The sequence below is a fragment of the Cyanistes caeruleus genome, chromosome 3 (assembly GCF_971803275.1).
Source record: "Cyanistes caeruleus chromosome 3, bCyaCae1.hap1.1, whole genome shotgun sequence".
Lineage (NCBI taxonomy): Eukaryota > Metazoa > Chordata > Aves > Passeriformes > Paridae > Cyanistes > Cyanistes caeruleus.
The window spans coordinates 76,107,139-76,134,347 of record NC_141703.1 but is presented as its reverse complement, the minus strand read 5'-3'; the positions used below and the strand labels follow the sequence as shown (position 1 = coordinate 76,134,347).

Genomic DNA, 27,209 nt, shown 5'->3' with positions numbered 1-27,209 from the left:
ATGAAATTTCCATGTAAAGCAGTCGTCCCCTTGGGACTCTGGGTTCACTACAAGTGACAAACCTCTGAAGGAGGATTTTTCATTGTACTCACCAGTGCATCAAACTTAGAGAAGAAGCAGAGCATGCTGAAGTAACTATCACCAGTGCCATTATATTGTAGAGAAAATCAAGTGTCACAGCATGCTCAGAGAACAAGAGACACATAAAGTGTGAATGAAAAAAAAAAAAAGGAAAAAAAATTAAATTCTGTTGAATGTGTTGCCAGAGAAAATAATTTTCACATATAGTCTACACAGTGATGTTTTCCTAGCATTAAACAATATACTCATTATTTTCCAGTGCCACAATTTTCATATGAATATAATAGTTAGTTAAGCATTACCACAGAGCTCTTGTTCATTCAAATTTTCAAAAAACAAACAACTTGCATTGTAGATTCAAAACATTTCCATCATTATAATAATATAATAATAAGCTATCCAAATCAGAGTATAAAAGTGATTTGTTCTGTATATTTGCCCTTATATTTCCTGTAGATCAGTGACTACAACTGCATAGGTTTCTTTTAATTCTTAAAATGGTCAGCAATAGAGGACAAAGAATTCCACATCTGGTCCTCTTGATCATGCTTTGCTGACAGGTTTTGCTCCCTGCAATGAACAGTAAGTTAATTTTTAGGTTATTCTGAATATTTTAGTCAACATGTTCTTTTATAAAACATGTGTTTGAATTCTAGACACCTTACAGAAACCTTGTTCTCTTGGGAAATACAAAGAATTATAAAAATTAGTTAGTTTGACTAAATACACTTTCTTCTAACATTGTTGGTTATACCTCACTTTTAAAACTGGATATTAATCAAGTCTCATATTCTCACTACTTCATCTAAGATTGAAACAGATGTATTTGTAATGATGTGCATCTTCTTGATTGCCCTTTCTAATGATAGACCAAATTTAACTCTAATTCTTGTCTTTGGAAATTACTAATCATAGAGTAATTTAGATTTGAAAAGACCCTTAAGATCATAGAATCCAGCAACCCTAAGTGCCATGGCTTTATGACTTCTAAACACCTGCAGGGTTTGCGATTTCACCACTGCCCCGGAAATCTTGTACCAATCTTCAAGAACCCTTTTGGTGAAGATTTTCTAATACTCAATTCAAACTTTCCCTGGCACAACCTGAGGCCTTTTTTTGTTATCCTTTCAGTTATTGCTTGAGGGAAGAGTCTGACCCCCACCTGGCTATAATCTCCTTTTAGGTAGTTTTAGAGACTGAGATCTCCCTGAGCTTCTCTTTCCCCAGGCTAAACACCCTCAGGTTCCTAGAAAGATTTTTGTTCAAGACCCTTCCCCAGCTCCGCTGCCCTTCTCTGGACACGCTCCAGCCCCTCAATGTCTTTCTTGCACTGAGGGGCCCAGAACTGAGCACAGCATTTGAGGTGTGGCCTCAGCAGTGCCGAGTCCAGGGGGACGGTCACTGCCCTGCTCCTGCTGGCTGTGGATGTTTCAATTGTTTCAATAGTGATTCTCTAATATCAATTATTTGCATTATTTAACTTTATTGTTCTTTATCACTTGTTTTTTTTTTTTTTATTTTCCATAGCAAATAACAGTATACAATGGCATTTATATTACCTGGCGTATTATAAATCATAGAACATCAATTTATATGGCACATTCAGGAATTTTCTACATAAGTATTGATTTCCATTCCTACCTTAAAAATAGATTAATATCGATAACAGAGTTGTTGTTTAAAATCTCTTAATTGCTTTAAAAATAATTTTAAACTTTCTACCTGTTTTTTCTATCTTGTCAGAATTTTCTGTTTCCAGTGTTTGTCTTCCTTAAAAAATTCTTTCAAATATTATCACAAATTTATTTGTTTCTCCCATCAGCTTTTTTTTCCCATAAATTTTTGTCATTTAAACATTTTCTTTATTTACATAAAAGAGCAATATATATTTGTAAAATGGCCTTAAAGTATGTCTAAACATTTCTTTACATGAAAAGGTTACTGAGAATATATATCAAATTAAATTTTATTTTTTTGAATGTGTGAGTGACCTAGAGTAAAGAAAGACATATTTAGCATTTAAGAATGGCCCCTGCAAGAGGTTACAATTACTGCAGAGCACAGAATGAACATCAAAATGTGCAGTGGAGAAATGGATTGCAAGAAATAACACTAAATCAGCAAAATATAGATTACTGTACTTATCAAAGATCAAATATAAAAATAGAATAAAAAGGAATAAGTGATTAAACAGCATTTTTCCTTAGAAAAAAAGCAATTACAAAAAATAACAGAATACACAGTAGGATGGGTAATTTAGTAGTAGAATTCTAGGGCATTCTAAGAGAACTGCTACCTGTGGAGTACGAGTGACTGTTGTTTCACTGCTCAGTAGCGTTGATGTCCAGCTTTGGTTCCTGCATTATAAGATGTAGAAAAGCAGTGGAGATGAAAATAATAAAATTAAGCAAAGGATTAAAAATCAGGACTTCTGAAATAAAGTTGAAGAGATTTGGTTGATCCAGCCTTGCAAACAGAAGTTTGATATGCACAGGGGTAATGGTATTCCATTGTAGCTGTAAAAGTTTAATATTACTTTCCAGTAATGTGTTTTCAGTACTTCCAATATGGTATTTGGTATAGGCAATAAACAGTGTTTAAAAAAAATGATAGGCAAATATTAAGGAAAACTAATTATCCAGGCAAATAAATAGGTTATTGTGTAGATCAAATTAAAGAATATAAATCGCTGGACATTCTTTAAGAGTGGGGGCTTGAAAATATTTGGTCTTCCCTGAAGACAAAGGAAAGGCCTGAAGGGTGTGGTTTTGATAACAGTATTTTAACACATTCTGGAAGAGGTTTCTTTTTTATTATGAAAATCATACCAATAACAATCAAATACACATGATAATCCAATATCTTTTCAAAGCTGTATTTTTTGTTGCATGCTACGTGGTCTCTTTAAAGACTTTATGCATGAGAAATACATTTCCTCAGTCTTTATATGCTTCAATGACTGGCTACATTTCATACATATTAAAGTACAAATTAGACTATATTCACCGCCTATGATGGTAACAACAATATAATATTTACATTCTCCAGAACAAGATGAATCCTGACAGTACATTTACCTTTTCTAGAATATTTTTAGTTATTAGCTGTGTGAGTGGGTATAAGAAAGAAAATATTTGGAGATCTATCACTGTAATTGAATCTGAAAAAAGACAAAGCTGTGACTGGTAGAACTGTGTTTCAGATAAGTGATACAGAGCCCCCACAGAAGGTAATAAGCTATTTCATTTCTAACGGATAAATTGTCAATATCTGTTTGATCTATGTGGATGTGTTACAATGAAACAAATAAATTGTGTTCATCAAATATTTTATTGGCTGATTAATGAGCACTGATAATAAACCATAGCAGCACAAATAAATGCACCATGATTATTTATTTGGTTGCGGTGGGAGGCTGGAGGAACAACTCATTGTAATCATTCATTTTAGCTAAAAAGAAGCCTCTTTCCCTCTTAATGTGAAGTGTTCCCCATCATTACAGGGGACTGCATATTGCACCCTTATTCTGTAGATAGTATACAGAATATCCAAACAGCAATTGTGAGGAAAATGTTCAAAGCTGGCCTTTATATAAAATTAGGCCTTATATTTTTGGAAGGGGAGATGTAGGCATATATTCTTCCATACAGTTTATTTCAGTTAAACAGAATAGTCCTAAGTGCTAAAGCAAAATCACCTTGCAAATTTCATGGTTTATAGCTATGTATAGTAAATTCGGCCTGTAATGTTGAGTGTATTTTTTGCTGTTTTACTTATCGATTAAATAATAGCGATAAAAACTTCAGATTTACAAAAACTTCCAGATTAGCTCAGATTCTGGCTGTCATCAGGCATCAGTACCATTTATTCATCAAGTACTGCCATCTTGTGGAATTAGAGTAATCAAAGCAAATCCTAAATGGAGGAAGAGAAACAAATTTTTCCAACAGAATCTCTCACTGCATTACAAAAAGAAGACTAAAACTGGAGTTATTTCTTGTAAAAACATCATAACTCCATAGAAGTGCAGTTATGGGATGGGTGTTTTGCATGCTTTGCCCTTGAATAGGCAAAATTTAGCTGTGCTATGGACACAGGTTTTCAGTGACCTTAATAAAGTTCATATGACAACCTTCTTGTTAAGTCTTCACTTGCACCCAAAATATCACTTAGCCAGCAGGAGTGGTGAAAAGGCTGTCCAGAAACCTCATGCTACAAGGATGAATGGAGCAATTTCTTAAGAGAAAAACCCTGAAGCAAATCTGGGAGACATTCAGGCAGTAACAAACACAGAAGTGAATATTTGGTGTTATCTGAATGCTTCAGCACAGCTCTCTTTACTGTACTTCAGGCATTATTTCATACTGACCCACAATGACAGAAAACACTTTTCCATTACCATAGTACTGACATTTTCTGCATCAGAATATCCGAAAGCATTAAGAAAAATGCTGATATGTCAGTATTCCAGCTTCATCCATTAAGGGAAGTACATCACATTGTGACAGTTTAGGAATTAGTGTTGTTTAACAGAGAAAATAGAACTACAAAAATAATTTAAGAAATTATAGTAAGCAAGATTTCAAACTATAAATTCATTCCATCAGGAAATAGATGAACTCTTCTTACTACTTCATCATCAAATGACCTAGATTTTCACCTATATAGCCTAGTAAAAAGCGCTTAACAAAATACAGAAACAAATTGGACACTAGGAAGGCTTTCCAAATAATCTTAGGAAAAAATTGATAAATATTTCCTTAGAGACATTCTTCTGCAAAAAAGGTTGGTCATTCATAAAATGAACTATCAGTTTTGCAGTTACCAAAATGACTTATATAACTTTTACACCAAGAATTAATGAAGAGTTTTTCAGCCCATGACACAAATGTCAATTTATAATTGTTCTATAATACATAATTTCTTTATCTTTTTTATTCTTTGTCTCTGTCTATGTTGATGCAAAGTATCTGTGGAAAACTTCTTTTTGTGTTGACAGTCAACTGTAATTTCCAGGAATGGATATGCATCCTCTGCCATTTTTTCGTTGATGTCACATTGAAAATAAAATAGGGCATAAAAATAGAAAATAAACTCAGCACACATTCTTAAAAAAACTTTCAAACTTCTGTTTACTGTGATGTTTAGTTTTCTCTTGTGTCTTAAATTTATTCTTTCCCTATTGAAAGCAAATTTTGTACAGCATGGAAAAACGATTTACAAAATTTTTCTCAAGAGCAGACCTTCATATGGTCCATACATAAAGTAATTACTTTCTGATTCTAAAGTACTGGTTTGGTTTATTTTGGTTTTGGTAGAACTGACTTTTAGCTTAAAAATTTCTTGAAGGTTATTGTTATTTATCTGTCAGGCTTGAGAAGTATCTCTGGAGTTCAACATCCTATTAAAAAATAAAGCAATGACAGTTATATTTGTGCTTTGCCAAATGACACTGGTTCTAAAATCTTTTAACATAAACCGTTATAGGAAAATTCAGACTTGAAATTTAGCAAAAACTGCAGTGAACTGTGAACAAATTAACTTGTTGTCTTCTGTTTGGTCTTGGACTTCTTCTGAAATCCTGAAAGTTCACTCAGCAGTTTACCATTTTGTAAGACTAGGACTTCAGATAATATTTAAATGCCTTTCTTTCTTACATGTGCTCTTGGGCTGCACTCCTGTGGGACTTGTGACATGTAACTACATTCACTGTTGTTTCAGAATATTTTACTGTGCATGTACTATAGATTACAGACTTGTCTACAGAGAGACAGCTAGTTTTAAATGTTGATTCTCCATGTCTGTCTTTTTATTAGTTAGGGGCATTTTTAATATTTTTGCAATCATTTGAGTATTGGCTTATGCTTAATATTGCCATTAGAAAAACAAACCAGCAAAATGAAACAAACTCCCAGGTTTTGTACTTGGCCAGCCTTTGCAAGCAACTGTGGTTTTTACAAATTCTAACTTGTAATTTTGCTGGCATACAAAGTAGAAACAGCTAGAGTCCAAGAATGTGAATAGCGATGCATGTTTCATCCTCTTCTAGGCCTTCAAATTTCGAAGTGTGAGATATTTGCACAATGGATCAATGTCAAGGTACACCCATTTTCCCTTAATTACAGTCATTCTGTGAACACCCTTTTGTAAAATCACTTTTGCAAGATCATCCATCTATTTCTGTCAGCTAGAAACTGCAGGGTCCCCAGATCCCAAGCCAGCTGTGGTTGCTTCTGACTGGTCTGCAACATTTTCCTGAGATATTTCCACTGAAGCCTATGCATAGCATATGGACATGACCCTCAAAATTCTATTTAAGTATCTGCAGAACTCAACAACTAGGTCTAACAGGAGAAAAAAATCATGAAGTGTCTAAGGGGCTTATCATCTGCAAAGGAGATCAAGAATTCTATATTAGTTCCAGATATGAGCATTCTTCTGGTACTTTAAAGTGTATTCTTGGGGTTTTGCTTTTTAGAAATGAAAAATAGGAGTAATTCTTTCAATGTCAATGGGATGACAAGAATCAAGAAGTGAACTACTGACACTTTTTTCTGGACTTCAGAGTTTGGGCTCCTGGCTGGAATATAGATGCTGTAGGTGTGTACAAAAAAAACCTCATACCCCCAAAACATTAACTACAGTTTTATAGCATAAATGCTTTGAGTTTCAGATTTGGCAGGAGTTCTGCTACTTTTTTTTCTTAGTACCCTATACCAGTACACATTCATCCATCATGCCATTTTTAACAGCAAAAATAATTAAGAAAGTGACAAAATGACAGTATCCCCCTGGATTCAACACCAGCAAATACTAAGTATTTTATTTCCTTGGAGGTACAAAAATTTATTGCCTGAAATCTGTTCCTTAGTATTAATTCTAATTAATAAATGAATAATTAATTGTAAGTGGCTTAGACTACGAATGGAGAAAGTTCCCTTCTGTGTGAACTGCCAATGAACCCACACTGATGACTGTTTTGAATTTGGTTTGAACTACTTTTAAACCAGAGCAATTAGAGCCACTGATTGCTTTCCATTTGAGTTGGTAACAGGTCTTCAGTTAAAGCCTATGTATCTTCCTTGAACTTGTGTACTCATCACCACTGTGTAGAATTTTATACTGCCATGAATCATTTTTTGCCAGATAAAGCATTATGGCAAACTGTGGAAACGAAATTTTCAGAGACATATTTGGGGTATAATTGGTATTTTGCCTGAAATATAACAGAAGAGGAAGGAAAATCTGAACACTCAGAGAACTCTCTGGGAGACTTTAATTCCTTAAACTCCTGTGTAGCCACCAAAATTATTAATAAATCTAAAAAGTATTTTAGCAAAAGGTCCATGTGTGCAGTTTAATTCCCCATTTTGAGATTTTTGAGGCAGTCTTCCACTTGTGTTAACTAAGTATGTTCAGTCCTTTAACATAGAGTTTTTATATTGACACCATCAGATTTTTAGGAGAGAATTTTAATCTGATTTCAAAACTAGAGTAAACTTACCAAAAATTGATTCAGAAGGTACTGCATCTTTAAAAGACTAATGCACTGTTTGCTTATACTGGATGAAAAAGCAGTCATTGTGCTTCTCTGTTCCTTTCTCACCACGGTGTCAGGGGACACTACAACATAAGGATAGAAAGGACAAATCCATTGGAATTTCTAATTCTCTCTGTACTGTTATAGTCAAAGTGTACACATGGCTAGGATGTAATATATTTCACGCTTCTTATAACAAGAACAGCTGTACCAGTTCCTCTCCAATCATTAGAAGAAAAACACATAGAAAAAATTACATTTTGAGGTCTTTCCTCTCACCCCTTTGGCTCTTTCATCCTCAAACTAACTTTCTATCACGAAAACATTTTGACTGTCGTCAGGATGAAAGTATGAGAGAGCCAGACTGACATACTTGAAATTACTGTCTTTCTGTTGCTGCTTAAGCTAAGTGGTCACACAAGAAATTTCAGACTAAAAGCTTAGAATTTGTTATACCAGTGGAGCAGTTTGCATCCTGGAACAGTAGTAGGGACTTTACATTCCTGGACTAGCTTTGGCTTTTCTCATTTTGAAGCCAGGTTTTTGAAGGCTATACAGGGGGGATATTGCAGAACAAATAACCCTACAGCAAATGTGCCAGTTTAAGTAGCGATCAATAGTTTTTTTTAAGTGTGAAGAATGAAACAATGGAAGGTAAGTTCAAAAGGAGAACAACATGTAAAGAAGAATAGATAGGGTTAAGGCTTTAAAGTCGGAGATGGTGAAACTCCACATGAATAATTCCCTGCAAGGAACATCCTGCTAAATCAGAATCTCATTAACTTTACTGATACTTCTAATGTTGAGACATAGATGAATCTAAATTAAATCATGATATAATCTCATACAGAATAATAGGAAATAATTTTTTTCTCAACTAATTATTATGAGTATAAAGGGAAAAGTATATAATGTTCAGGTAAATAGAATAGATGAATCATGGGATAAAAATAAGAACCAAGGGACTGGATTTGGCTGCTATTTTTATAAGTCACTGATTAGTTAGTAGCTTTGGTTTAAGGAATTATTCATTGTACATGGGGATTTAAACTGCATAAAGGAAGGGTTAAGAAATTCTTCAATGAAGCAGACATAAAAGATAGAGCTACAAGGCAGTAATATTACCTACAAGGTAGGTTGAATAGTTACTACAATTTACTGATTTTAAAAACAGACATTCAAAATGAAACCTGTTCATATACATACACTTGCAGAAGTCATCTGTAGCCCTGTAGGAATCATCTTGATATATTTCCCTGCGAATCTGAACAAATAGAGAAAATAATTATTTGGATATTATTATTGGTTTGACCTAAAAGTCTAGAAAAGGGGATTATCTAATAGCTCATTGTTATTTTCTGAGACTAATGAATAATTTAATTATTTTACCTGAACTAAATCTGCCTTCACAAGGAACTTGTGGATTCAACATTTATGCTATTTTCAAAATCCCAAGGGGAGGAAAAATTTTCTCTTCAATTCTAAACAAATAAAAACAATTCAAACAAATAAAAAGTTTTTAAAATCTTTAACTTTTTCCCCCCATAGATTCTTGAAAAAAAAGCTAATAAACATCAATTTAGTGTATCTAATAACATGACACACTATTGTTTCTGTAATTACTTTATCTTATTTTCTTTCTGTCCTCTTTTAGAGATCATCTATAGCTGGGTATTTAATGAATTCCCATCTTTTGTGGCAGAAGACAGCAGGCGCTTCATCTCTCAGGAGACAGGCAATCTCTACATATCCAAGGTGCAAACATCCGATGTTGGCAGCTACATATGCCTGGTAAAAAACACAGTGACAAACGCCAGAGTTCTGAGTCCTCCTACGCCTCTGACACTGAGAAATGATGGTAAGAAAGGCATTACTTCTAGGTATTACATGGAATAAAAATACCAAAATAAAAATACTCTAATTAATTTAAGAACCATTATTTTATTGTTTCTCAGCATATGCATGCATTTTCTGTAGCAACTGGGAAAGTGTTCATGGAGGCAGTTTCTTTTGAAACATCCAGACATTGTGAGAATATTTAGATCTATGAAGGCTGAGGTGCAAACTGACACCTTTTGGTGTATTTGGTTTAGAACAGTTACTCTACCTTGCTATTCTGATATTCTGTCACTGACAGAGAATCACACCTCCTTTACAGGCGTTGTCTGTTTCCTTGGGGCTCAGTTCAGTTGCCTCAACCCAAGTGGCTACTGCCACGCTGATTCCTGGGGCACCTGAGACATCCACGGGGGATTAGCAATCGCCACACGGAGCATACAGACCAGCTGCAGGATGCCAGGAGATCATTCATGGTTGTGGCCACCATGGTTAAAGAAAACACAAAATATTTCCCTGAATACACTGGCAGCAAGAGGGCTGAGGAGAATCTCCATCCTTTTCCAGGTTCAGAATGTGTCAGAGTGTCACAGGATGACAAAAGGTCTGAAATACTTAGTGCCTTCTTTGCCTCAGTCTTGAATACCAAAACCAGTTGCACTCAGACAATCCAACTCCCAGAGATGGAAGTTAGGGATGGGAGATCCCTTGAGTGATCCCCATAACCTGGGAGGGAATGGTTAATGATCTGCTATGCCAATTAGGTACCCACAAGTCTATGGGCCTGGATGGGATGCACCCAACAGTAATGAGGGACCTGGTGAAAGAGCCCACCAAGCCATTCTTAATTATTTACAACAGTCCTGGTTATCCAGAAAAGTCCCAGTTGACTGGAAAATAGCAAATATGAGGCCCCTCTACAAGAAGGATGAGAAGGTTGATCCAACAGCCCCAGGCAGTGCTACAGGCTGGGGGCAGTGTCTGGAAAACTGCCTGGTGGAAAAGGACCTGGGTGTGCTGGTGACAGCAGCTGAACTTTGGGTTCACCTGAGCAGGGTGTGCCCAGGTGGCCGAGAAGGCCGATGGCATCCTGGCCTGGATCAGCAGTGGTGTGGCCAGCAGGAGCAGGGCAGTGATTGATTGTTGCGCTGTACTCAGCACTGCTGAGGCCACACCTCATGTGTCCTGGGCCACTCACTTGAAAAAAAGGATATTGAGGTGCTGGAATGAGTCCCAGAGAAGGGCAGTCAAGCTGCTAGAGGTCTAGAAAACATATCCAATGAGGAGCGGCTGAGGGAGCTGGGATTGTTTAGCCTGGAGGAAAGGAGGCCTGGGGGAGAGCTTATCACTCTCCACAGCTGCCTAAAGGGAGCTTGCAGAGATCTGGGTGTCAGTCTCTGCTGCCATGTCCCAAAGAAAGACAGAAAATGGACAATGTTTTCCTTCTTTCTAAGATGTTCCACATTCAGTTATGTTTTCTAGCTCCTCACAGCAATTCAGCATGTGTGAATCCATACCTACATAAGTCAAAGAGAGAGAGAGAGAGGAAACTTGCGACTCTTCTTTGGTCTTGCTTATAGCTTTTTCTTGAGCTAATACTAGTCCTATGCTACAGACACATTAGAAAATCTGGATTTAAACACAGATGACTTAGTTTAATAGAGTAAATTAAAAATGTGTTCACCAATTTGAATGAAATTAACTTAAAGTTTGTTTTTTGTAGAAAATTTAAATTTCCTCCTGCATTGCATGTAGCCTCTGCAGCAAAAAAGCTGCTCTTTTAATTGATCACTTCCTATTTCCTTTTGTTGGTTTAGTAACTTTAATAATGTTAATTATTCAGTTTGAAGTGTTTAATTTTACTGGTTTAACATAGTGAACTTCATTTTTTTGATAAATTTTTTTTTTTTTTCAAAATTAGAACACCCAAACATTGACTGCCTTTTTAATCTGTTTGGACTCTGAAAAAAATTAGAATTTTATTTTCATAAATATTATTAATATATTAATCTATTTATTCTTTATGATATTTCTTCATGCTTTTATTTGGCTCCATCTTGTGCAGAAATTCAGCAAATTATCCATCTTGTACTGACAGTACACAGACACACAATATACTGTAAGAAATTGAGAGAGTAAATAAGGATAAAGGCAGCAGTCTACATCACTGAGCTAAGAAAAAAAATCTATGAAGGAAAACTCTGTAGATTTTTTTAAATGTCAAGTGGGTAGTAAATACCAGCCTCCAGCAAATTTTTGTTTCATGGCTGGCTGTCACACCACTGCGATAATCCAACCTTCTGAACTGTGCTGGAGTATTGGGGAAGTGTTTTCACATAGATGAACAGCTCCTCAACAGTTTCCCACTTCCCTGACTCATTTTTTCACACACATGAATTTCCACTAGGCTTTCCTGCCTTAATCTGTTGGTATTTATGAAAAGCTGCTTTATTGACAGGGAATTCTTTTGTATTTCTTAGTAAATTGCTTTCTTTCCTGTATGACTGAACAAGTTTCTCAGTGAAGAAACCTCAGCTTTCTACTTAACCTTGCAATCCCCATAAAACTACCTTGAAAAAAATTTTAAGGAAAATTCTGTGTGCTAAATCATATTATTTGGGAAATCTGTCTGGTTCTACCTTCTCCACATAGGGGCCTTTTAAAAATTACTTGGGATTATAATAAAATTTTCCATAAATTGTACTGTACTTTTTCATTTTCATACAAATGGCCTTAGGTAATATTGCCTTGTCCACTGACAAATATTAAAGGGTGATGATAACCTTTTTAAAGTATGCATTCATTATGTGCCAAAATACAGAATAACTGCAGAAAAGTACTGCTAACTAGTTAAAGAAAAATTAAAGTAATTTATGAAGAAAGAAACAGCTGGGGATAGATTTCAAGAGGGAAGTGAGAATTCAAAAATGGCATTAAAACAAACATCAAATTTCCTAAAAATATACTCAACTCTATGTTTGCTAAGTTGTGTTATATGTTTTTAAATATGGCTTTTTAAGCATTTTTTTTATCATAAAATTACTTGAATTGCTTTGAACTTTTCAAATACTCACTTAGGTTTAAAAATGATGCATCTTTCTGAGTTCCAGTGGTTGGCATCACAACTGACATTACCCTAAGCAGTCAGCACATTTGTTAGAAACCACAGGAAGAGCTTGTGGTTTTAAACAGCTTTTACAAATAGCTCTATATAAATAAAACAATTTATATAGCCTGTATTCTCCAAACATATATATCATTAACTCCAAAGTGCTCTAATTGATTTATTTATCATCATTCTTAGATTTTGATGTATATACAGTACCTATGCCCAGGGGACTAGACAGTTTATGACAAAGAGCACTTCAATGACAACACTGGTCTCTATTAATCTATGAGAAAGAAATGAAATAATATTAAGGCATTCTGTCAAACTCTGCAAGATTGTAAGAACTTCCTGGGATTTTATTAATCTTTTATTTCTTCTGTGATGTGTCTCAAAGGGGAGCTTAGCTGCTTGATATAAAGCAAATTAAATAAAAACATCAAGAAATCCTTCAATGGATTCTGAATAAAATTAATGTCTCATTTGTTCAGATGTCCTTGGCAATCAATCATTTCATATAATTCAATTTCACTTCAAACTAAGTTATAAAAACACCTAAAAATTCTGATGAAATAAAAAGTTTTAACAGGAAATAAAAAATATACATTATTTCATTACCTGTCTTTTAATGTATTACAAACTTTGAAAAATTATTTGATAACTGTTTAAAATAATAAAGAGATCTGTTAAATTGTATCTTCATGGGTTTGGATGCTGATTTGGAGCAGTAAATTATCTTGACTCATAAAAATAACAGAAAGTCTTTTTAAATTAAGGAATTAGAAACCTGGAGTATAAACATTTGATGTTTGAGAGCATTAGACAGTTATTTCAAGGTCACACATTTGTATTCCAGTTTTTCTTAATTTTTTGTCATTCTTGTCTTTTTTATTTCTTTGGAAAATATGTTAACTTTATCATTATTACTATACAGTAGCCAATTATGTAATTCTTCATTTTAGCTCTGTGCAAATACTGCATATTAACTTTGCTATGGTAAAGTTTCCAGAGTAAAAAAAAAACAGAAAAACCCCTAAACCTGGACAATTTCAGACATGTGAAGATATTTTCTACTATGTTTCATTTGAGCAAATTAGTTTAACTTCTAGAGATTGGTATGTCTGACCAGACATATTCTGATACTTTCAGATTTTTTCCGTCTTCATAGTCTGTGAACCAGTCAAGGAATTTTTTTGTCCTCATTCTATTGATTAATTCAGTGTGATTTACAGTTTCACATAAAGATAGAACATATAGTAATTGAGGTACTAAGGATGTTCATTTCTAATTTTCCATAATGAAATATGATATGCATGTGCTTTTTGAAGTTAAACCCTGGGATATGTTGCTTGAACATCACTAGGTTGTCTAAAGATCTCTTCACCAGCATGAAGAAAAATTTGGAATAAATCATAGAAAATTCCCAAATAATAGAAATCAAGTAACAAAAAATATCCAGTGTAAGGTAATAAGATAATAAATAAAGATAGAACAAAATTTACAGGTGCAAAGACTTAGCTGTACCCATCCTTGAAGAATGCTGACAGTTATTAATTAACTGATAGTTATAATTTTTTATAATGTTTAAATATGAACACTAATGGTTTTGACCTATCATTCCTTGCTTTTCTTTTTTTGGAGTTTTTTAAATATTTTTTTTCCAACTTTTATTAGTGGTTATGTCCTCTAATGGGGTTATTCATATGGAGCTGAATTCTGGAAGACAACGAAGTACAACTGAATTTTAATAGGGGTTCAAAATATCCAGCTGTGACTTAATTGTTTTCTGGAGCTTCCAGCCTTACAGACTTCCTGTTTCATGTGGGTTCTTTTGCAGTAACATTTTGTATTTGAATTGTGCAAGTCCATAAAAATTGTACAGAAACTGTAGAAACTCTTCTTACTCTGTACTTCAGGGCAGGAATCAGACCTGAAATAATCCTACTTTGATTTTTTTTTTTTTTTTTTTCAAGCAGAGACAAACTGTCTGGGAAAAATCAAGTTTGTCCTTTAGTGGTATACAAAGATGGATAACACAGACAGAGACATGAATGTATGCAAGGTTTGCTCCAGGGGAAGCCTGATAAAATTGCAATGTCCCTGGACAGCATATTTACAATATTACCTGGTAGGAAATATGTTTCTCCTGTAAAACTGTAGTGAGGTAATTTAATGATGGGTCACTCTGAAAACTGAAAATAAAAGTCTTCCCACAATCTCTGCTTTACTCTACTGAAAGTACATCCTGCATGGATTACAGGTATTTTGAACTTTTTGTCTCCTTTGTTCTGGTCCTGTGCCAAGGTCCTCCTGCAGTGTTGTCAAAATAGTAAGATGAAAGTCAGGATTAAGAAATGTCAGGGTAGCCTTACTTTAATTAAAAATAAATAAATAAATTAAAGAAGTACATACATATAAAAGGATGGGGGATGGTTATTGGTTTTGTTTGAGGTTTTTTTTATTCCAAAAATAGTACCTTTTTGGTTTTTTATAATTTAGAAAGTCTGTTCCAGTTATCAGCAATGGTTCTTACCTATAGGCAAGAAAATCTATAAGTAGGTAGAGAATTTTATAGACAGCTCCTATACAATAAACATTTTACAGAGTGTTTTATAGGGATTGAAGAATAGCTGATGAATACTCTCAAACAGCACACAACAGTTCAAAAGCATTATTTGTAAAATATTTAATCTAAAAAAGTAGAGAGAAAATAACTTGGGGTGGTCTTCTGACAATGTAAAACAGATGAACCCAGAGGGCTATGGGGCTGTTACAGGAGGAAAACAGGGAAAGGCTGGGAAAAGATTATGTCCCAAGATTCAGTGTAGAACAAGAACTCTTCCCCTGCAAAAGTTTGAGTTGAGTTCAGTGTACTTTTGAGCTCTGTTAAGGTAACCTCACTAGAGGATTTTTAATTGCTAAGTCTTCCCATTAGTTTATGGAAACACTATTTGCTGAAAATGCAGTGGTTGCTTTTTTAAAATTAGCTAAAATAGCTCAAGATTCTAGCTATGTAGAGTCTTACACATCTTCTGCACTTATGTTTTCTTCTTTCACTCCTCCTCATGATTTTTGAAACTTGCAGAAAGGGTTAACTGATCCACATACACAATATACAAAGCCCAAAATAACTGAACTTGGAAACATTTTTCCTCTAAATTCAAGTCAGGATTAGGAAAGTTGATGCATTGAACCATAATTAGATTTCAGACCGAAGTATGTTGGTAATATTTTAATTCTTGGTCACTGAATTCAAATTTGTGTAAATTGATAATGAAAGTAACTTTTACACTGTAAATGGTTTCAGATTATAAAGAATGGTTCTGAATGGTGTGTATCTTAGCATCTCAGGATCTTAGATGCAAATTCACCAGTGACTGCTTTGCAGTCATATGGTATGGCACAATATTCAAATAAAAATTACTTGTCAGTTTGGAGTTCTTGTCAGAGTAGCAAAATAATTTGATTGTTAACAACAAGAGTTTTATTTGAAGTTAAAAGACAGCAGCAAGTAGGTAACAGAATGATTTGTTGCTACTGGGTCTAAAACAATACTTGTTGCTGATGACAGAGAAATTTGGGTGTTAGTTTGGTCTTTCATATTGAGGAAATAATCGGTTCTTTGTTTTACATCGTTATATGAGCAGTCTCAGTTGAAAAAAATGCTTATTTAGGAAGCTTTTTCCAGTTAATTAGATGCAATGAATATTAGAGCAACCCTATTTCATACAGTAGAGTTCTAATTGATCAGAAACAAGGGAAATACTCTCTCTGGATATCACAGTAGTTTTGACTGCTCAGTTTGTATGGCTGCTCAGAAAAATTATCTACATACCTGGTCAGTGAAAATGTTCAGGTTTTCATGTTTAGAGACAACTGTATATGCACAAATCTTGATGTTGGAATGTTGTATACAAGCCACTCAGGTGTCCTCACTCATCTCTGAATGTCCAAAGGGTGAAGGTTTGGTTTCATCCAGTACCAGATGTGCTGGATTTAGAAGGAGACCTTAGATGCCATTTTACAAATATGTGGGAAACTGATGAAAGGTAAAGAATTTTCTATATAGAAAAAGACTGCAGACTTGGTCATAGTCACTGTTCAACATCTTCATACACAGGTAAAGAGAAATGTCTGCAGCCCAATCTGTACACTAGAAATTTTGGCCTTTCATTTGAAGAAATAAATAATATACTGATATTTCCTTCATTTCTTATTCAGAGACTATCTCATTGCTTTTATGTCTTTAGGATTTGGACTCAGTTCCCTTTATTTCAGTCTTAAAACAGCTGTTTTCAATTGAAAATTAAGTACTTTTAGTTGTTTTCAATGTTTACAACAAGCAGAAAGCTCATTTGTATGTATGACATAGATACAATACATTTAATAGTTATAAATAATAATATATATCAAGATAGTAATACTATTTCTAGAAAGGACTTTCCAGACAAAGTTCAGAGTTCAGTTCAACTGATGAACTAGTGAAATCAATTATGAGTAAAATATGGATTTTATAGTAGTGAGAGTAAAGTTATGTTTAAACACATTTTTTCTGCTAAATGTGACATTTCGTTCACATTTATCCCTCTATACTTAGGAATACATTAACATCTTATCTTTTAGTTGTAAACTATAGTTTATTCCCTTCTTGTGCTATATTCATTATAATATTTTTTCCAGACACTGAATTACAAATTTTTTTTTTCATATGAGGATATATTCCAGTAAAGACCTCCTTCCATCCAGTGATATGCAATAGGATTTGCTCTCTAACATACGAAAACAATGTTGGCACTTTAGTATTAGTTCAGTTCAGTGCTTGGTTCAGTGCACTGCAGAATGCAATTTCACATGAGCATTTTCAGGGCTTCTCAAATGATAAATTTATAGCTCAAAACCTGGCTGAGAGACATCTAAGTGGAAGGAATGCTGTGGACTGTTATCTTAAAACAACCATTCCTACAGTAAATTTTTAGGGACTTACAGCAGGTTCTGGTCCTTCCATTTAGAATAAGATTAATAGCAGGTGAGTCAATAAATTCTTCCCAATGCATTTAAAATCTCTGCTGCAGACCGGATACAATGGTAGGTGTCATCATTATACTTGAATTAATTCAGCTTGTGCTGTCAATTTACTGTCAATGTAAATGTGTGTATTCATGGTTCTCCCAAACAAATGTCTGGAGACATTTAATGGTGCAAGTCTTCAGGGACATTGCTAAATATTAATTTGCCACAAAGGGACCCACACCTTAGATCATCTTAGTTTTCATCACAGATTATAGATAGAAGAAGAAATTATGCATGAACATTCTGTAAGAAATTTTTCTTAGGCAAAATTCTCTTGGATTTAGGTACATATTCACAAACAGATCATCATTACAATGTGGTAAGACACTCAGCTTTTGACCTGTAAAATTATTAAAAACTTCTTATGCAGCAGGATCAGTTTATCACTCCTCAAGAGGTTTACCAGAAACTGAGACGAAGATACAAACTAGTAAGAATCCCAATTAAATTCTTCTGTCAATCCTTATCCAGAATGTAAGAAAACCATGTTAACATTCCTACACCGTCTGATTAAGATCAGGGACTTCTTTGTGCAAACATCTCAGAAGAACACTTTAGAACACTCTTAGTCACTGAGCTGGGAGGGTTTTATCATTTGTTAACAAAATAATAGCAACTATCAATCCATGCCTAATCTTTCTCCAGGGCACAGGAAATACTTGGCTTTCATTTTGTCCTGAACATTGTGCTGATGTTTAGGCAGGAATCTTAGAATCTTTTCTATCTACTGTCTTACACGTTTATCAGTCACTTATTCAAGTACTCTCTGTATCTTGTTCCATTGAAAATTAGGCTCCAAAGGAGGTTAACGAGCTATTACTGAAAAAGTATGCAACACAAATCATTTTAGCTGAAAGGAGTTAAGGAGCCTTCATGTTTTGGGAGATGCAAGAGGATAGTTAATACCTGGAAGATTAATGAAAGAATCATTAGCCTGTACACAGCTGAAAAAGAGGACATGTCATGATTTCTCAGCAGTCAGATTTTTTGCCCCCATGAAGGAAGGGGCAAAAAATATATCTATATATTTCTATTTATATATCTATATTTCTATTATATATCTAGATATATATCTATATCTACTGTATAGATACTGTCATACTGTCTCAGTTTTTCCATAATCTTCATCTGAGGTTGTATAAATCATGGATTGGCAGGCTAAATGAAGAGGTAGGGCAGTCCTTTGCAAATCAATAATGTCTGATATCCCATCTGTAGCTCTTTCCCTTGTACTTAGCTGAAAGGACTGAAAATCAGAAACTGATCTTGCTTCTTTATTCTAGCTTCCATTTCCATTAAATGGCCCTTAGTGGATAATGTAAAGAATTTTAGCTGCAGTAATATCTGTAAAGGTTTGAAATTTTATTATATCTATTCCTGTGATATGTAAGTGCCTCAAAATCAATATTTATCACATTGTTATGTCATCTCTTTTTTTTTTTAATAGAAAAATGAAATGCAGGCATTATATCTTAGGGTTCATAAAACACTGAGTAGCAGAGTGTAGAACTCAAGTCACAGATTTGCAGTAAAGTTGGAGGAAAAACTTATTAAAGGAAACCCCTTATTAAAAATAAACTTGATTTTCTGAATACTATTTTGTATTTGGGTTGGTGAATAATTACTTTGGATAACTGTATCATTGTAAAAAAATATAGAAATAAATATTATAAAAATAGAGATCTCTTCTATATATATTGAGGTCCCTTTCTGGCTAGGTGACTAACAAGCCATTGATTGTATTAAGATCAAACTGTGCTTTGTCCTGGGATATGCTCAATCATTTAAATCAGTGTCATCTTTGGTAATCAGAGACAGAACAAAAGGATTATTGGCTTTTAAATCTCCCCCAGCCAAGAAGACCCCGCTTGAAAGGGCAGAGACCCAAACATTGGAAAATTTAGGGTGGAATGACATATTTCAGAAATAAGGCCAGGGATAAGACTGACTTTAACTAAATAGTAAAGTTAGGCTTTTAAACCCATTTCTAATCCCAGACCAAATTTCAAGATAAGGTAAACTACATTTATCTTGAAGAGATAGGCTTCATATCAACCACAAATTCAGTGCTTTTATACCCAGATCAGAACTCAGGTGAAAGACAAAGCTTGTGAAGTAGGAAATGTAGCAAACTAAGTAATTAGCCTAAAAATAGTGAATGATGGGGGTCAGGCCTTGAAAGGTAAAGGATTTTCAGAAAGGATGTGTTTTCATGGGAAGGCAGAGAACAGCAGCATTGGGAATGGCATCCCATTGCTCTGTTGTGCCTAAACCATGTGAGCTCTGTGATTTATTAGCCATTTGAAAATCGTATATTATGTTTTTATTTTCTGCTGATCAATTTTATTTATTGTTGTATTTTATGTTTGATAACTGTATATAAAAATGACTGAGAGCATTTTTTATGACCCTAGCCAAACTTCTAGAAGAGAGTCATGTATATAAGCCTGAGAGAGATTGATTCCAGCGCATGTAGCTCAAAACCTCAATATTTCTTAAAAGTTCAGGTTCCTTTTAGCTTCTAACACAAATGAACAAAAATCTTTATGAAAATGCAGGTGATGGTTGTTTTCCCATCACTGACTCATAGAAACCAAAAGAGAAGCTGGAGAGCTAAAGAGCCTAGAGACACCACAGGCATAGCAGAGCAATTATAGTGTAATGTGGGATGGTAAGGCCTTAACAATTCCCTTAATATCTATGCAATTGTAATGGCCTTCATGGTCTCAAAGATCATAAATAATAAGGATGAAAAATATCCCTCTGCAATAATAGACTTTTGTTTCCTAATTTTCATAGGGACTCCAAGCAATTGCTCAGTAATTTTTATACATTTCCTGCCAGTTGCTGCAGGCATGTTGCTTGCTAGGGTAGCAATAACCCAGAAGAACAGGATGTGGTACAAAGTATCAGTCAATCAGCATTTCATTAAGAATATGAAATGGTGGCATGACATGCAAAGAGCCTTCAGTACGTGTACAGATTACACTTACCAAAGGGACTTAATGTGAGTTAAAAGCGTAAGATCTGAATATTGTCCCTCAGATAGGTACAGATGTACTGTATAATTTTAAAAACAAGAATGATTTAATCCCATTTTAAATTCTGGTTTTATTCAGGACTAAAAAAGCAAATGTGAAATAGTATGCAACAACTCAACACAATAATTTTCCAGAACAAAGCCTTACCCAAAAACAAATACACCCCATTTTAATTTCATTGAAGCACAAAAACTGTCAGTGAGTGTGAACAGTCAGCAGATGTCAGAGATTTAGAAAGGATCTTAGGCTCCATCATAAAACCCAAGTGAACTATTTTCAGCAGCATTCACTACAAGAGAACATAGGAGATTCCCCTATCAGGACTGGAGTTCTTGTAATTGAAATTTAAATAGAAGAAATCTTAGAAGAAATATTGACACTACAAATAATAATAAAGCCCCAAGGCCCAGCTTCTGTAGGGATGTACTATTTTCTTTCACTTAGCCTTAGGACTAGAAGGAGGGTAGGTAGAAATGGTGGGGTTATTTTTTCAAAAGAAGGGACTCCTAAGAACATCTGAGGAATGACAAGCCACTACATCTGATTTCTGTGTCAAGTGTGCTGATAGAAAATACATAAAAATGCATGATCATTAGGATTGTATTTAGCACATTATCATACAGTAGTTTTACCACACAGTCATATACCAACAACACAGCTTTAAACCAGAAAAGTCATGCTTCAGTCTGTATACAGCTTTCCTAAAGAGTCTGAGAATACAAACAGAAATGGCCAAGCTGCTTTCATTTCACATTGTTCTTTAGGGGGTCACACATCAAAGGCTGTTGAAGAAACTAAATTCTTACAGGGGCTGAAGTACAGCCCCATTTTCAATTAAAAATCTCAGAAAAAGCCCACCTATTTTATGAAATTTACCTATTGGAGAACTGTGATATTGTCAGTGAAGGCTTTTCTGGGACTTTACTACTCAACACATAAACTATCTGGAAACAAAATAAACTGAGAAGTAGAGAAGACTGTTGATGTAGCATTATTCAGAATTTTTAAAGTTATAACTAACCCTGAAGAACTGAAAAAGGATATTGTGATAATAGAAATAGAGCAGATAGGCAATAAATAATGTCACCACCAACAATTTTATATAATACTTAAACCTAAAAATATAATACCTTTATTAGATATTATCAGTAAAGAGATTGGAGTGCCATGGTGTATGAACATCAGCTCAAGTACAAAATAGCAAATAGAACTGAATTTTGTAGAACAAACAAAAAAATTCCAAGGAAGAAAATAGTGTGATAGAAAGATCTACATCTTCATTATTGCTGTACAGTTCTCATCTTCACATCCCAAAATGATAGAATGGAATTTGAAGAGATGTCATATGGGCACTAGGAATGTTTATTAAAGATTCTTTTTAAGGAAGAATTAATGGTCTGGGATTTTTCAGTCTGTTAAAGACTCATTTAAAAGGAGATATGATAGATATCCTGTAAAAAACCATTTAATTGGTTAACTGAGATAAATCAGGAACTAGCATTCATAATCACAAAAAAAATTCTGAAAACAGTAAACGAAGTCACAAGGAGTGTAACTAAATTATAAATTTATTGTGTGATGTATTACAGGCCAGTGGGAATAAATTCTCATGACGTATTATACTAGTAGTCACTTTAGTCTAGGCTAAGGAAAATTTTAATTGACTACCATTTTTTGATGCCCTGGCTTTATTTTTGTACACACTACACACGTGTTATTTTTTTTTTTCCTATTAAAGAAAAAGGTTCATAAAGCAATGTCAAAACACTGTTTTAGCAATGTCTTTGAGGAAATGGGTCAGTATTGCTAGCACATGTAATACTTGCAGGGTTATGTTTTTTAGAAAGAAACCTGCTACCTATAAAATCACATTATTTATAAAATTGCATTGTTTGAAAGAAAAGCATTTTATGCTTTCTGCTTCTATCATTTGATTCACTTATGAGACATGTTTAGATTTTCTAATTGGACTTAAGCCCCTGACGAAACATTCAAACATATATATGTTCAGACTTCCCCCCAGAACCCAGCTTCAGGAGCCTGAGTGACAGTGGGAAAATGAGAGCAAAGCCCCACTGGAAACTCCTGAGCCCCATAAGAAACATTTGAAGGCCAGGAATATGTGCTTTACAATTTCAGTCTTATGTATTGTTTCTTGCTCTAGTAGGTTGTGGGTTGTTTTCCATCTATCTCTGCCAGCTCTTATTCTCTCATCTGTAAAACTCATACTCCTCTACTTACATGTTTCTTCTTACGCTCATTTCTTTTCTTTCTTGCATAAGAAATCTCTTTTCTCTCCTTCCTTTTCATCTCTTGTTCCCATTTGCTTTAGATGTTTCTGGAGAATCTTGACTGATTTTCATAGATTTAGACTTGTCTTGTTGCTACTTTTTCAACCAGTCAAATTTTATTCAGTTTTCCTTGTCTAAAAATCTGAACAGTTTCTACTTTGTAAAATAAAGCCTTTTGTACCTGAGTATTTCCTACCCTCATAGCCCAAATTCTATCTAACCAAAACAGCTGTTGGAGTCATATTCTTCTCCTTTCTGAAAATGCTGATTTTTCTCCATGATATTTTGTCCAAGTGGCATCAAATACAAATGTATCACCTCACCTTATAAAACATACCTCCATTTCCCTACTGATTTCTCTTTTCCTAAGATCTTGTGGTCCTCCAAAGCTGTCAATCGCTCTACAGCAAATCTGAGATAACTTAATTGATTTCCATTTTTACATTTTCCCATTCCTGAATTTTTCCCCATTTCCTAGAATATTATCTTATAGTGCTTATAGTGTTGTCCTGAAAATAAATTTTCTCCAAAATTAAAAGTCTCACTGAAAATGACATAACTGAATTTTGCATGTCTACCTATCTGTTCTTGTATCTGTGCACACAAATTCTCCTACATAATTTGAGGGTTTTTCACTGAGCTTTGAAAGTTTTCAGTCAAACCCAGCATGATATGTTGATTTATTCAACATAATTGTCAGTGTGCTGGTAAATAAAGACTTGGTCTATGAAAATTCTCAGCCTTCTATTAATTGCCCACTTTAATCTTTGAAAATTTGAATATTAACCCAAGTTTGAAAAAAATACATCTTTTTTTTATGTTAGATGTTGTGCTGCTGGTAAACTGAAGAGCATTTTAGGATATATATATACTGGACCTGAGCACAGCATATCAGATCAAGAGAGGTTATCTCCACTGATTACCATCTTTACTGATGATTCAAAAATCAAGCCATGAGTCTTTCTGTGATAATGGAAACTGATGATATTTCATATTTTAAACATTCATTATTTTCCAGGTGTGATGGGGGAATATGAACCAAAAATTGAAGTCCACTTTCCTTACACAGTTACAGCTGCAAGGGGAACTACTGTTAGGATGGAGTGTTTTGCACTTGGAAAGTAAGTACAGATTCCTTCATAATTAACATCATTAAGATGAGATATGCCTGATTTGTGGTTTCATTATTTTGCTGGGTTTTATTTTTTCAGACAGTCATTACTGCATTCTCAAAATAACCAACTAAGTAGCTAATTATGAACTCCCTGCCCAGCCATTTCTGTGGTCAGGAATTCAGTCAAGTTAACAGTGTCTCCATCAAAATGAAAAGTACCAATCTCATAAACAAAAAGAAGGAAGGTTTGTTTAATTGAAATTTTTACCAGACTCACACCCATTTATTCACTGGGAAACTATAAAACAGTAAATTAGAGTTTGTTCTGTCAAAATGTCATATTTGGAGAATAAACAAACATTAGTAGAGTTTTCTCCCCCATATTCATAATTTATACATGAAGCTAAGAGCACAATGTCTTGATCATGTCCTATCACACTTTGTGGCAGTGTCTGCTCTACAGTTTCTACCTGACCTAATACCACTAGTACAGAATGGGTGTTTGCTATTCATGTCAAGGAGCTTTTAGATGTTTGCTGATAAAGGAGTTCAGGGAGAGGAAAGTGTGAGAAACTGTAACTAAAATTACTTCTATACAGTATTGAGATTACAGAATGTAGGATGAAATTGCTAACATTTCCATTTTCATTTCACATTTCAGTGGTGGTAGTTACAATTAGTTACTTAAGTTACTAGTACCATATCGAGAATAAGGTTAGCAATGTTATTTTACAGCCAGGCAAAACTAAGAATCAATTCTAGTGATTCAAAGGGATTCTTTCTTCTTCACATATATGCTGCTAAAAATTATGTCACTTCAGTGATGTTTCACTTGAGACATATAAAAAATTATAACAGATAGGGTTCTTTCCAAAATACCTCATCAAATTCTGTGTGGTGTGTTGAAAAAAAAATCTCACTCTATTGAATTATTTTCAGTTCCTTTTCATAATGATGTTCCTTTTGGACATCTTGCCCCTAGTCTCCAAAGATATGCTGCTAAATGTCATATATCCTGCTTCCTTTTATAATTCATAGTTTATCAAAAACGTACAAGTTTCTTACAGGATGGCCTTGGTTAAAAAATAAGGGAATGATTTGTCTTTGTAAGTCCTCTGGAGGAGCTTCACAGAAGAGTTTGTCTGATAAATACTATTTCTTACATACCAATTGTTCTTACTTACCTAAGGAGGAGCAAAACATAAGCAGTTAGGAGTTTTAAGACAATAATCTGTTCTCCTGATCATTCCTCCAGCTTGTTCGGCAGGTCTGGTTTTCCAGAGTAACTTTTCAAAGCTTGTCTCTACCACCTGAAAGGGCTTTTTAAATCTTTTATAGTCCTTTTTATCTTCATGGGTCACGGGATTTTTTTCTGTTCAGATTTTTCTCTCAACAGTTCCTAATTACTGACTGGATGATATATGTCTGAAACTTACTCCCTTCTTGCTGGTTTTTCTTGTTTGACCAATACCAAGATGCTCTCACTGCGCAGGTCAACATAAATTATACAAAAATAATTAAAGACAAATTCTGACAAGGTTTTTCAGTTGTATCTATTTAGTTTCAGTGAAGTTGATGAAGAAAACAGGACATAGCCAAACCAGTAAAAAAAAACCCAAAAAACTAAGAGACTATAGCCTGCATGGAGGCAGCCATTAGTGACAACAGCTTTTGCAAATTCATCCCAACATAATTGCAAGCAGTAGTTTAGAAAAACTAACTCACAAATGTGAGACAAGAGCTTTTGTAAGGTAGAAAACAAGTCTTATGTTTTATATAGTAAAGGTGAGGAAAGAGGTACATGACAGAGGACAGAAAAGGAATAAATGGAGATTCCCTGAGATGTTGAAATTAATGAGGTAAAGAGCTCTTCTGTAGAGGCTGATGGCTCCTGGCTCTCTCCTGTCAGAAACGCTGCCAAGTCAATAGCTGGCAACAAGGCCCTTTTAGACTCTTGGCTATGGTTGAAGCAGTAACCAACATTACTTCTTTTTTTCCTCATTTTTCTGGAATTAAATTGCAGTTGCTGGCAGATTACAAGTCAACTTTCAGTGAAAAGCAGACATGACACACACTGTCCTTTGCTACCCATCACTGAAGGGCAAGAAACAGACCTACTGTTACCTTCCATCTTCAGCACAGTGAGATTTAGTAAACTCTCTCAAAAGGATTCCATCACTATTCAAAAAGGAAAGTGAAGCTGACAGGAAAGATTTCAAACAGGTTATTCCCACATTTTTATTTGATGTTAATCTTTAATAAACAAAATAATCAAAACCACCTGAATGATCAAGGAATTTAAGGTTATCTAATAAGCTAATTGACCCCATTTGCTGCTATTATAATGGGCAGCTATTTTTACCATGCACATTCCTTATCTTCTTTTCCCAGCCATTAATGCACAATCAAATCAGCTGAGCTGAAATTGCTTTCAACTTGATATGGTAATAATTACATGAATGACATTTCAGGCACCATTTAAACCTGGAGGCTGAGGTGAGAAGTAGAAAAGCATCAAATTTACTACTCATTTTCATAATTTTCATTTTTTGTCCCCATTTTTTATTCCTGATGCCCTGTAGGGATTGTTGCTTGTTACATTGCCATGGGTCCCATTTGCTAAACTAAATCAACAAATAATCTGTTCCTTTTTTATTTAGTATTTTAAAACTTGGTATTTTGAATTCTTATTGTAAATAACACTGGGGTTATTACCATCTCAAAACCAATATGCTGCTGTTTTTTTCATGCTTTAATTTGGATATCTGAAACACTCTGCTCTCTCCACTGTAATTGTGAGAGTGATAGACATTCCAGTGAGATTTCCTGAAGTAGGCATTTGGCAAATATTCCAGGAAGAGCCTAATCCTTAGCTACCAATTAATGATTTATTAATAGTGTTTATTTAGCACTGTCAGTCACTATGAAATAATTAAATAAGTTGAAGCTCTGCAGCCTTTGTCTTCAAACTAAAGTTAAATATCTTAATTGCTTGACAGAGAAAAATTTTAGGAGAAGGATTTTATTCTGACCCAAGTAATATGCAGCTGGTTCAGTTACAAGTGAAAACATTATGTTGCTGATGCTACTTACAAATAGACTTTGTAGTTGCTAAAAAATTCAAAGTAAT

At 34.4% G+C, this 27,209-nt stretch overlaps 1 protein-coding gene across 3 annotated transcripts in view; it reads left to right on the top strand.

The window, feature by feature from the left end:
* CNTN5 (contactin 5) overlaps positions 1-27,209 on the top strand; it is a 602,495-nt gene that overhangs the window by 433,539 nt on the left and 141,747 nt on the right. For all 3 annotated transcript variants that reach the window (XM_023920615.2, XM_086882024.1, XM_086882023.1), the window contains 2 exons: positions 9,276-9,479; positions 23,984-24,086. In XM_023920615.2, the coding sequence (XP_023776383.2) occupies positions 9,276-9,479; positions 23,984-24,086 (307 nt within the window). The remainder of the gene's footprint in view (positions 1-9,275; positions 9,480-23,983; positions 24,087-27,209) is intronic.